The sequence below is a fragment of the Perca flavescens genome, chromosome 19 (genome assembly GCF_004354835.1).
Source record: "Perca flavescens isolate YP-PL-M2 chromosome 19, PFLA_1.0, whole genome shotgun sequence".
NCBI classification, from domain to species: Eukaryota; Metazoa; Chordata; class Actinopteri; order Perciformes; family Percidae; genus Perca; species Perca flavescens.
Window position 1 is genome coordinate 20,734,105 of NC_041349.1, and position 12,654 is coordinate 20,746,758.

A 12,654-nucleotide genomic window follows, 5' to 3' on the forward strand; every position below is an offset into this window, starting at 1 on the left:
TATTCCTAAATTCTCGTTACACAAACGGCAAATATCCTTTACCGACATGTTGCTTGCATGCTGAGCTTACGAGCTATGCTTTGCCTGCAGCAGCAGGGGTGGGCTTGTGGTTGTATTTTCATACGCTTCGTGGATCTGATTGGTTGATTTGGCCCGAATGGATGGCCCTCATTCCATCTTCCAAATAACCTGAGGCTAATCTCTGGGTTTGTTTAAAACTTGATGATGCTCTGCCTGCTCATCATCCTTGCACTATCAAACTTAAAGGAGAACTCGAAGTTTTACGTTAATCTTGATTGCTATATGTATATGAGTACTGTCGATAGCAAAAAAAACGTAAATGATAAAGAGTGCCTTTGTGCCTCTTAACAGACACAAAATGCAATTAAAATGTCTGTGCAACATGAACAGGTACCTTACATGACAACTAGATGCATTTAGCAACTTAGCCATTGTTTAAATTTACCTACCCTCTTAGCTGCTAGCTGCCGTCTGGGATGAGTGAGTGTGTTCAGCCAGGCTCCGGTAATAATCATCACGCAGCAGTTCCATGTGTATTTGTAGCATATATATCCATTTTGTGTGCTGTCATTGGTGAATATGAGTCTGCAGTGGCGAATTGTGTGCTTGTTGATGCCTGTTTCTTGTAAAGTAACTAGCATTACAGAAGGCTGTAGCCTTGCGCTGAAGTCCCGTGGGAATTCAGTTGTAGCAGGAAAAGGTAAACAACAGTGTGCAGATCGGAGCGTAGTGTGTGAAGAGTGAATAACGGAGGTGTTCACAAGGGAAGAAGCTTGGGGTAACGTAACTATGAAGCTAGAGCTAGCATTCAGTAACGCTATTACTGTACAAAACAGGCATCATTTGGTCCGTTTCCATGTAGTTACAGTGCTCAATTACCTATTTTTGAGGGGGGAATAAACTTCAAAATTTCGCCGTGAAAGCATGAACTGTCCTCTGGAGGATCTCCACCAGAGCACAGATTTGGCTCGTTTTTTTTGCTATCAACAGAACTCGTATACATATAGCAATCAAGATTAAAATAAAAATTGCCCGGCGTTCTCCTTTAATTTTAGCAATGTCTGTGTTCCCAAAACTACTTGGGTTATTACTGAAAGAAAGTATGCCCCAAACTACAAAAATAAGACTCCCTTAAAATATCTGACATTACCAAAATCTGCATTACCTGTGGTTCCAGGTGGACAGGGCATCTTGGCCACCACACCCTGCTTGGTCTTGGGCCAGGAGATGTCCATCATCACCAGGGGATTGCAGTACTCCACCCTGATGTTGGGAAGCTTGGTGGAAGGCGGCACCCTGTCTTCGTCTTCTGGGACCAAACCCTCCACCACCGTCTGGACAGGGGCCACCACTGTGGATGTGGTCTGTGGCCACTGAGCCATGGCAGTTGTTGTGGCAGGCATCTTGGTAGTGGTAGTCCTGGCGGTTGTGGATGTCACAGTAACAGTGGTTGGTCGAGTGGTGGTCCTCGTTGTCATGGTGGATGTGTCCATGTAGACCATTACAGAGGAGGAAGTTTCTGGTAAAGGAGAAAAAAAGGAAACAAAGTAAACGGACAGATTCTGGGAAAATGTACAGTTGGAAAAAGGAGATTGAGAGTAAATGTCTTTCTTTTCAGTCACACTTCATTAACGTCTTTAGAGGCAAATTTATTTTGGTGCCGCTGGAAAAAAAAAAAAGACTGCAGTGTGTCTGGTGGGGGGGGGGCGAGATTCTATTCTTCCCTCGTTTCCATTTGTGTGTTGAAGAGAAGATAGTTAAAACAGGATCAATTGGAACTGGCAGGTGTGATTTGCATGGGCATGCATGGTGTCTAGTTTTGGACCCCTGCTGGTTATGCTAAAAAACACACACACACACACACACACTAGAGTGCGGATAACTGACCTGAGCCCGACAGGACCTGATGGGCCGGGTTTGGACAGATATTTAGAAATGATGTTCGGGTCGGGCTCGGTCACATCAGCGTGATAACGCATTTGTTATAAAATGGTCCTGCAGCTCCTTTAAGAGAGCTCAGTGCATTTGTCTGTGTGTCTGTGTGTGTGTGTGTGTGTGTGTGTGTGTGTGTGTGTGGGGGGAAAGTGGGCAGAAGAGAGATAGATAAAAGAGGAAGCAGACGTGTAGATGCGACCGGAGCAGAGTTAGTGGAATAAGTTTAAGTTTTGTACACAGTACTGGTTTTCTGACCACGGTCGGAAACAAAGCAATCAGGAAAGGTTAACACGTTGAACATTTTAAATTAAACAGCTTATTAACTTGCGCTCATTGTCCCGTGTGCGCTGATGTGCTCATCTGTTGACATTTCTAATTGCCTTCCTACAGTTGCTTAATAAAATAAAAAGCGGGCTTTCCACACATACAAACATACATGTGTCATTAGTATGAGAAAAAAATTAGATTTTAACTGTGTCGTGCTCGGCCATAAATATCTTTATGCGGCCCGATCAGCACGCGTGCGCACACACACACACATGTGTGCACACAGCTGTGCAGTCTAAAAGTTGCTATTGACAGGGGCACATCTCTGCGAGTCAATAGCTACATGCTATTTCTGGGTCAGCTGGGACAAAATGATATACCTATTTCCTAGATGTGAGTTCTTCCTGTGGTCACACTTCAGTGGGTGCTTGCTAATGACTCTACCTTCCCCTGTGTCACTAATTGGAAAATAGGGCCCCCAAATTAATTTAGCACCAGGATTTTTATGAAAGTGTGGACTCTGTTAAGCCACAGAGGGTCTGAGGACGCATTGTGAGGTCATACCAGGTTTTTTTTTTTTTTTATGAAACTGTGTCCTATGGAATATATTTAGGAGCATTACTCTATGTTACACATTCACATTATTTTTACACAAAGATTTTTCAATAGGGGTATGATGACATTTCTATATGTCATGATCTTATTACTGTGTGTGGTTTTGCAGGAAGGCTGCTTGCTGTAGACCCTTTAAATGAGCTCCCATGGGAGAATACTTTCTCACAGACACACAATCTGGGCCTTTGCAAAAATGCAATTTGGGATAGGCATTGTTTTTATTCTTTTTTCTTGTCCTAATGCAGAGATAAAATCAAAATGACAGAAGTGACAAATGGTCCCAATCTTTGTATGAGAGGGGAGCAAAACAAAATTTAATGAGGGTCGACTTTAGTTTGGCAGGTGTAATGGACATCACACATTCGGAGAGCTGAGACAACGGACATCACTGCCGAAATCCAGTTCAGCGAGATTCAATTTGCAATCGGACAATTTCTTTGTATGGTGAATTTGAAAGTGGTGAAATAAGAAAGCATAAATTAGTGCCACTGTTTGGGAATCGCGTAGGCGCCTGGAGGCTGTAATGACACAAACCAGGCGGCTATCAGCAGTCAATGCATTCAACACTTAACAGCATTCAACGACAGCCAAGGTTGATTAAATAGGTTGCTGCCGCAGCAAGAGTTCCAGGCTGATTGAGTATTTGTTTTCTCTCGCTAACAAAAGAGTTTGTTGTGTTTTTAACATCCGCAGGTAGCTTGGGCACAACTGTGGAGGTGCTCCATCAGTAAAGTGGAACTATAACAAGAATCTCGTTGAATTGCAATGTGCACTAAAAGCACACAGTGTCTTTTTCACTCCCAACTGCCGATAATGCAGGTTGTATAACTTCAAAATATCTCTCACAGAGAGAAAGAAAAACAAATTAGCAAAGTACACAGTTGCATGAAAAAAAACAAAAACTCGGAAAAGATGCTATTACACGTGTGTATAGGGATGCAAATGCTTGAATGAGCTAACACAAAAGCGTAGTCACGTGCTCACACACCGGCAGCCACACATCAACCAACATAAACTGACACTACCACCCATCAACAGGGCTTTAAACAAATCACATGAATGCTCAAATAGGTATTTAACATTTCCACCAGCCACAGAGACATCACCATTTACATTCTATAACGACTACTAGACATCATCAATCTGCGCCACGGCAACCCTTCGGCTGCAATGATCATGAAAATAGGAGGGTAAAATATCTTCAAGGACACCAGTCTATTTATTTGATTATTTATGAAAGAACTTATTTATGCATCTGTATTTGAGAAGCCATGATAACCTCAAATATGTTACCCCAACTCTTGGTAAAGGGAAGAGGCATCAATTTTAGAATAACTGAAATCAGCTGGTGGTGCATATAGTAAAGGAGACCATTATTAGAGTACCTCATGGAAATCTGATCTTGGAAATTCAGTGCTCATATTGAGGTCAGTAGAGGCCACCTTGCACAGGCTCAGATAAGCTAGTGGCTAAAAAAGGTGTGCAGACGGGCCTATCAGGATAAGGAGAAAATTGTACTGGTCAGGATGGCTGATACAGGAGTGATTCTCACTGTGAAAGATTTTTGCTGAGGGTTTTTGTTGCTTATGGTTCCCGAAATGCACACGAACATGTGATGCAGTAACCATAGTTTTATACGAAGATATGCTAATAAATAAGACACTAGCTTATATATATATATATATATCTTTTGTACATATCATTTTAAATAAACTATATAAACAATTTGTACTTGTGTTTTGATATTAGGCTGTGTTTTTGATTTTGATCGACTCCCTGCAGTATTCTTTGTTCATTGTAATTTTTGTTGTGTACTGCTCTATGTATGTATGTATGTATGTATGTATGTATGTATGTATGTATGTATATATATATCAACCTACCTATCTACCTACCTAAAGTTTTTTATTCACAAATATCAGTGTAATCCGGTAGCTGAATAGGTTTAAAGTGAGATTAAGTACCATTTGAAAGATAAATTTGCACATTCTTCCTCATACAAATGAAAACCACTATTCATACATAATAAAGCGCACTATTGCTCAGTTCAGTAAACTGAGGGGTTGGGTGCTATTATACAGCTTTTCTTGGTCTGGTGACCAATAGCTTATGGTGGCAAATCATATCGCATAGATTTTAACAGATATTTCTGAGTTAGATTGTTGACTTTATGACTCCTCTTGTACACTAGCCTATATAGAAACATGTTTTAACACAAAGAAGTAAGCACACCATACCCTACCAGGAGACATAGGCCTATTGGCTGCTTCGGGACCCATTCCACAACGCAAGCGTTGTCATGAGTAAACTACAGAACTGGCTCACTGAAATGCCCTTTATTTTCCAAGATTATTATAAATTTGGTGCTTTCATGCAACCTGACTCTTGCTAACAGAATGGGAACACAAGTTACAAACATTAGGATTGGGTATCGTTTGGGTTTTTTTCTATACCAGTGCTAAATCGATACTTTTAAAACGGTGCCCAGATGGTGCCTGAACCGGTACTTTTCAATAAAGTAAAAAAGAAGGGTAGTAAACAATATTTAGTGACTTGTTTATTGCTAAGGCCATGGTCAAAATTAAAGATTTAATAATAATGAAATAACTATAACAATAACTTATTTCCCCAGTAAATTGCTGTTGAACCCCAGATGGGAAAAGGGCATTTTACAATTACTGTGAATGCACCACGAGGCTACCTGTTTTAAGTGAACGCACCGTCTGTGTGGTTTAATTCCGACAACGGCAGCTGCAAGTGAACGCACCGTCTGTGTTGTTTAATTCTGACCATAGATATAAACATATATCTATGAATTCCGACAACGGCAGCTGCTGCGCTGCAGAGCAGACTGTTACATCCCGCTGTTGAAGTCCTCCACAGTGAACTACAGTCACACTTTACATTGTTTAACGTTAGCTGTCAGCATTTTAACCGTGTTTAATCCAGCTGCTAGCTAAAGGTAGGCTAACGTTACATGCTGTCAGGTGTAGTGTAAAGTCAGGCACCAAAATGAGGCACCGAAACTTTCATTCTTATTCGGTCTCGTTACTACCGTTTACGTCGGCACCGGTTCCCTATTGGCACCGCGTTTCGGTATCCAACCCTAACAAACATATTCCTGGTGTAGTAAGTTGTGTTTACTTCTTGTCTTTTGTCTGTCACATTTGTGATAAAAACCATTTAAATGTTTACAGACCAAGTACATCTTTAGTGCTAAGCCCCTGAGTGCACAGTGATGAGCAACGGTGCTTTTCATTGCTTATGAACTTTTCATTTGTAAGAAAAAGAATGTGCCATTTCTTCTTTTAAATGTTTTACACTCTTGCTTTAAAGTTTCTAATAAGTAATACGTTCATGATTATGATTATACCAAGACAAATATCCAGCTATCGTTTTATCTCTACTTCAAAGATAATGAGATAATTTCAGTTTACCAATCCTTTGTAAATAATACTAATGCAAGTTATCACAGCACCTTCTTTAATGCTGGGTGATATGACAGTACAGAGAAATATGGCTTGAGGAAATTGCCATCACAGCACGAGGTTAATCAAAGTCACAAGGAACCATGTCTAGAATGTAATTCCATACTTTCACATGATCCCGTTGAGCCCACTGCTGAATTATTTTTCAACACGCAGCATGTTAAATACGCCCGCAAAGACACACACACACACACACACACAAGAGACGGAGAGCAGGAGTGGAAACGAACAAAATGTCCTTGAGCAAACTTGTATATCTTTTCCTTGAGATGAGCACAAAAAAATAAAAGTAAAGCTGGCCCAGCAGCAGACAGCAGCCACAGTCTGCAGGCATTATCGCCTTGGAGACAACACAAGGGCATTTTGTTTTGCTTTGCCAGCTTTCCCATTCTCTCCAAAAGGGATGAAGAGAGGAAAAAAACCTCAAGAGCACCAACGAGGTGAACGAGGTGAACAAGACTTTGCTATGCCCCAAGTGACTCGTGAGTAACCGAACAGGCAGATTTCAACGTCTGAAGCATTTTTTGAGCTTTACAAAACAAAACTGTTGACTACAAAGACATGGAAATGTGACTAAGATGGGAGTGCTCTTCTCTTACTCTTATGTACGTCTTATTCCCATGTCTACATAACAAGTACTACCTCTTTGCATATATTTTTAATTAAAATTGAGTCATCAGATGTGTTAAGGTATTGCACAATGATTTACAAGTTTAAGAGGTAACACTTTACTTGAAGGTATCTACATGAGTGACATAACATTGTCATGACACAGTCATGACACATGATCCCTAACCCTAACCATAACTTGTCATGACAAAAACCGAATGACACTTAATAACAGAAGCGTTATGTCATAAACGTTTATGACTTGTTTATAATGTTTATAACACGTTCATGACAGTGTCATGTCACTCTTACGTAGATACCTTCAAGTAAGGTGTAACCATTTAAGAATATAATTCAATAAAATAGCCTCAAACCTCAAAGTAATTTATCTTTTGTATATTTAAGACTCAATGCATTTTTGAAAGCATACCAAAGTTGATTAAAATGTAATAATACTAACAGCCAGCTATTAGATATTCATGATTGTTAAGCTAAAGGCTTAAGAACGTTCCTACACGTAAACGGGCAACCTTTAGTGAGCCTGTCTGTGGGCACTCCAGCTTCCTCTCATTGATGCACCAATTCCACTCATTTACGCTCTGCTTTTATTGCACAAAATCCCCTTCACCAAACGCATGAAGTCTGTTTCCACCACACACCGAGCTCTGTGCTTAATTTCAAAGCATTCATTTCTAACTAATTAGCCTCTCTTTTTTTTGCATCCCAGGGCTCATGGCTTTCACAATTAGATAAGCCCGCTCTACTTCTCTTCGGGCAAAAAACCCGCTATGTTACTATGAAATGAATCCGGTTCATATGACTTGCCATTTATGCACTGAGAGCGGACTCGTCAGCTCTGAGAAAATTCTGCAGACTCAAGATCAAAAGAGGTGCAAAGGGCTTTCGGGGGTAAAAAATGAAACTAGCATCAGACGGTAAAGTGACTCTTCCAAACTCATGCTGAACCCAATTACCTCCTAATTTCAGTATTTGAACCTTTATGCATTGTTACATCTTCAGTAGGCACTTTCACAGACTGTAGAAAATATTGGACAGTCTTAGTGCGATGTCAGCCATTAACTTTCTACTAGCCTGTTTAAAGCCTGCAAAATGGGATGTCTGGGTGCTGGGACATGTATTTTTAGAGTGAAGCATATTTGAAGCCTAACATTAAAATATGTGTCCCAATATGACCCTAACCTTACAGGACAAAAGCAGAGAGAACTGGAGAAAAACATTTTATTTTCAGCCATCAGCTTATCGAGCATTAATTTTACGTCATAACGTGACATTTTGTCTATGATGAGAAACATCCATACACAAAGAGAAGTAACATCATCTATTTGAAGCAATCTCACAAAATCTTTTCCTGCTTTATAATGGCATAATTCACTAAGCTCCCAAGCTTATCAATTCCCAATGTTTATGTCATATGATCCTACCAAAATGCTACACGTATCCTTGTATGCTGAGGAAAATGGTTGGCAAATAAAATGATACAAGTCCTGTCATTTCATGGAGCCTTTTGTGGCAGGCCTACAAATCCATCAGAGAGTTCAACTGGGATGTCGGGGAGGTGGGTGGGGGGAGGACAGTGGGGGTGGTGTGCGGTAAATTATACAGCCAGACATCCGGTAATGCTTCGATATCATCTGACATGATGAGAACAGTAATGGATGGGAGCTATGTATTGTTTGGCAATTCATTTCTCATTCCGAAGCTCTCTTCTTGGGACTTGAGAGGGCATCTATGGAGGTCACAGAGCGCTGGGAGAAGCGTATGCCCTGGGCTGATATATATGCACACATGGACACAGGCCCAGAGAGACACTCTCAGTGTTTGAGTTAAATGACGGAGGAGACGTGAGCAAAGCATGCTTGCATATGCAGTACAGTGAGCTACTGTATGGTGAGTTCACTACACAGATGTGCAGTAAATACATTCAATTGCTGTTTTTTGTCTAATGTGCCTGCATACTAGCTTATCTGCATTCACAAAAATTGATTTGGCTAATTAGATTTTTATGATTTATAGATTCTCAAAGAGTCTCAAAACCTTAAATCAAAGCACATTATGCATTTACACATCCACTAATAATATAGTACATATTAGTACTGAAATGGTTTGTATTAAAAACTCAGTCCACAGAAATTTATATTTAGGAACATATTTTCTAAGGTAAACAGATGAATGTTGGATTACTTTTATTTTTTCTTAGAGCTGAAACTTCTTCTCTCAGGCTACTGACAAAGCCAAACATCGTCAAACGTACCAGGGAAAGCAAAATGAGCAAAGAGTAGTGTGAGCACATAAGCAGAGGAGATTTCAGACTCACTTAGAGGAAAGGCACTCTCCTCCAAGATCTTACCATTTGCCAAAAAAAAAAAAAAAAAAAAAAAAAAAAAAAAACTCAAGTAAGGCTTTTCAAAAGACTGTCAACTAAAAGTAGCATGAGCCAAATGGATAGGGCAAAGCTGTGCAGAGGAACTACGGAGGCCTCCAATCAGATTTACATGGCTGATTGGCCAAACTAAATCACTTTGAGCTTGTGTGTCACCAAGCCTGTTAAATTTATTGTGGCAAATGTTTGGCACCCTAGAGAAAACCGGTACACACGCATCAGGAGTAGAGTGGAGAAAGAACAGGGTGGAGGAGAACAGAGCTGATCGGCTACGTGAGGATAGCTGGGTGAAACACCTTGTGGGTTTAAATCAAAAAGTGAAAACAAACTGTGAGGAAGCACAAATGGTATAATTTTTTTGGCTCTACAAACACTAAGTTGAATTGGTCGTTTTGGTCTTAGTCAACTAAGATTTCTTTAGTCGATTAGTCATTTTTTAAATACTTTTTAATGCTGAATAAATATACATCCAAGAAAATTATGACCACATCTCTGGTAAACATTTAAAATATTTTAAAATGGTGCTTGTGCAAAATTATTCATGGAGAAACTCAGTTTTACAGATCTGTCAACTAACTAATCAGTTAGTCAACAATATCTTATGAGTGTTAGTCGACTAATTTCTTAAGTAGATGACATCCCTAACACACACACTAGGGGTGGGAATCACAGAGTACCTCACGATGTGATACACGGCTTACGATACCAATAATCTCACGATACAGCAATTCTGCGATAATCTATATATTGCTACACAATCCTAAAATTATACATCACAATATTGGTGTAACTATGAGGTTAAGTGCAGGTTAAGTGCAGTTTTTTTCTCTTTATACACTGCAAGTCCAAACTTTTAGAAAACAGCACAATTCTGCAGCACAAGTTTTTCAGTCTGTAAATTAAGAAACTATAGAGCATCTATGAGTCCAGACTTTGGAGTTAAAGTTGGCTGGAGCATCTGTTATTTTCCTTAAACCGTCTGCTATCCTATTGAAAACCTCTTCCTCGTCAGCTATTTAACTTATGTTCAAGTATCCCTCATTCATGTTGAGCGCCACCTTGAGGAGCCATGAAGTAGCGATACCGGGAGCAGGGAAATCTATTCAGAGCGCTTTATTTTATTAATTAAAATATCGATATTTGGCACCGGCGTATCAATTATCGTATCAAAGAAGGATATTGATATATTGCTGTATCGATATTTTGTCCGACCCCTAACACACACACGTGACAAAGTTCTTTGATTTTCTACTAAAAGTATGTTTTTCCCATTTCTGTATCTCATGTCAGAAGAGATGGATAGGGTGTTGGCCTTAATTGAGGAATTGCCTGCCACCCCTCTCACTACACAGGTGATCTGTGTATGCTTTCTGGATCCAGGTAGGGCCGCCAAGGCCCATGATTGATGGCCAGTCAGGAGGGACACCAGACAAAATCATGTGATATATAAAGGGGAACAAACGGAGATGCCACATACTGAACCACTTGAAACATGAGCTCCCCCACTCAAATTGACAAAGGTTTCATTCAAAATTCACATTGGAAATAAAACAGAAGCATACTATGAACAGCACAACACACATTCGCCGATATGGTAACAATGATTAGATTTTACAATATATTACACTTTATTCTTACATGAGGGAAAATGGCTTTGAAAGATTCAAAGAGGCTCTGAAGCATTCCCCCGAACGCTGCATTACTCAACAGAGCCCCATTGTGTTTTAACATTAAAAGGGTTTGCAAGAAGATAGTGCATTTGTGCATGTGTTTGTGTCTTTAAAAAAAATCATCCTAAATTATAATCCCAAACCTTGCACTTTCCCTCGAAGAAAACTGCCCTCTGCAAGAGGTGCAGCAGGCATGTGATAAATGCACAGCCTGCAAAAAGGCATGTAGCCCACATTTCTTAGCTTCAACATCAAAAAGGGCTTCATGCAGCATGCAAAACAACGTTGTTTTTTTTGGTGGAATAGTAGCATTAAGATGTATTGGAATTTCTAAGCAAGATATTTCTGAAAGCTTTGTAATCAAGAACAAGAAGGTTCTGTGACGACATATGACAACGGCAGGGTGTATCTATATCATAACATGTCAAAATGTATCAATCAAGAAGCAGCATGACAGGTACTGGAAGGCTTGTGCATACTCAATGGAACCCAAAGGACAACAGTTTGTGCCTTTAAGAGCACACTGAGTCACACGTAGATTATCTCCACTAGACACTGCCAGCCTGCATTTACCGGTTAGACAGTCTTAATCAATTTAGCATGTGTCAGGCACTTCCAAATAGAGCAAAGACTGGCCTGAGCGTCCAAAACATCAGCTGTTTCGGCATGAAGGTCGGGGGACCAAGTCTGCAGGCTCCCTGCAGGCTAGCAGGGCTGGCACCATGCCCTGGCCAGATGGCAACATATGGCAAAATTACAGGATTGCAAGACGGTGAATGTAACAATGACACCAACTGTGCCGCATCCTATACACCAATCATGAGCCAACAAAAGAATCACTCAGACGTTGTCTCACTGAAATGTGAGATGATGGGAACATCTCACAGATACTAAATAATGAGCTGACTAATAGAAAACACAGTATAATCTGAATATGTTCATTTGAATGAAAGGAATCAGTGAAATCTGAAATATTGTACATAAACAGCATTGGGCAGGATTGTAAAGTCCGTAAGAAGTCTATAGCGAACAATAATGTGGGATTGAACCTAAAAAAACTGCATCTAAGTTAAGGTAAATATGATGTAGCATAAGCAGCATGGGTTTTGTTAGTGCTGCAGCAGCAATTGAGTGAGACGGAGGGTAATTTTTTTCATGTGGCTGCCCTCGTCTTTGCAGTCCCGTGGAGTCAGTGCCTCAGTGCCTCATGCTCACTGTGGCAGACAGCTCAGAGGTTATTCTGGTAAAGGTGAGGCCAGGAGTAATGTTTCCAGGCAAGTTAAAGGAAACAATACTGCATGTAGCAAGTCCAATTCACCCCAAGCACAAGATTCTTATTTGCATTAGTTACTAATACTATCATTTTGGAGTAAACTGGCAATCAGCACTGAGTAAATACAATCTTATTCTGAGAGGGCAACACAAATGCTACAAAACAGAGCATGTACAGCAGCATTATAATGCATAACATAGTCCATATGCTTTGGTTGAGTCTGAAGGAGTGTTGACCCGTTACACTGAACAGAAATAAGCGGTTAAGAGAATGGATGGATGGTTTATTGAGCAGTGACATGCTTTCAGTAAAAAGTTGGTGACGTTGTGGTTTTGATGGAAGCATTTTTTTCAAGGTTGATTGCCTGGTCAGTGG

The 12,654-nt window shown here is 40.2% G+C and overlaps 1 protein-coding gene across 10 annotated transcripts in view; it reads right to left on the reverse strand.

Annotated features, from left to right (window-relative positions):
- LOC114574022 (adhesion G protein-coupled receptor L3) overlaps positions 1-12,654 on the reverse strand; it is a 219,952-nt gene that overhangs the window by 64,117 nt on the left and 143,181 nt on the right. For all 10 annotated transcript variants that reach the window (XM_028606304.1, XM_028606305.1, XM_028606303.1 and 7 more), the window contains one exon: positions 1,187-1,540. In XM_028606304.1, the coding sequence (XP_028462105.1) occupies positions 1,187-1,540 (354 nt within the window). The remainder of the gene's footprint in view (positions 1-1,186; positions 1,541-12,654) is intronic.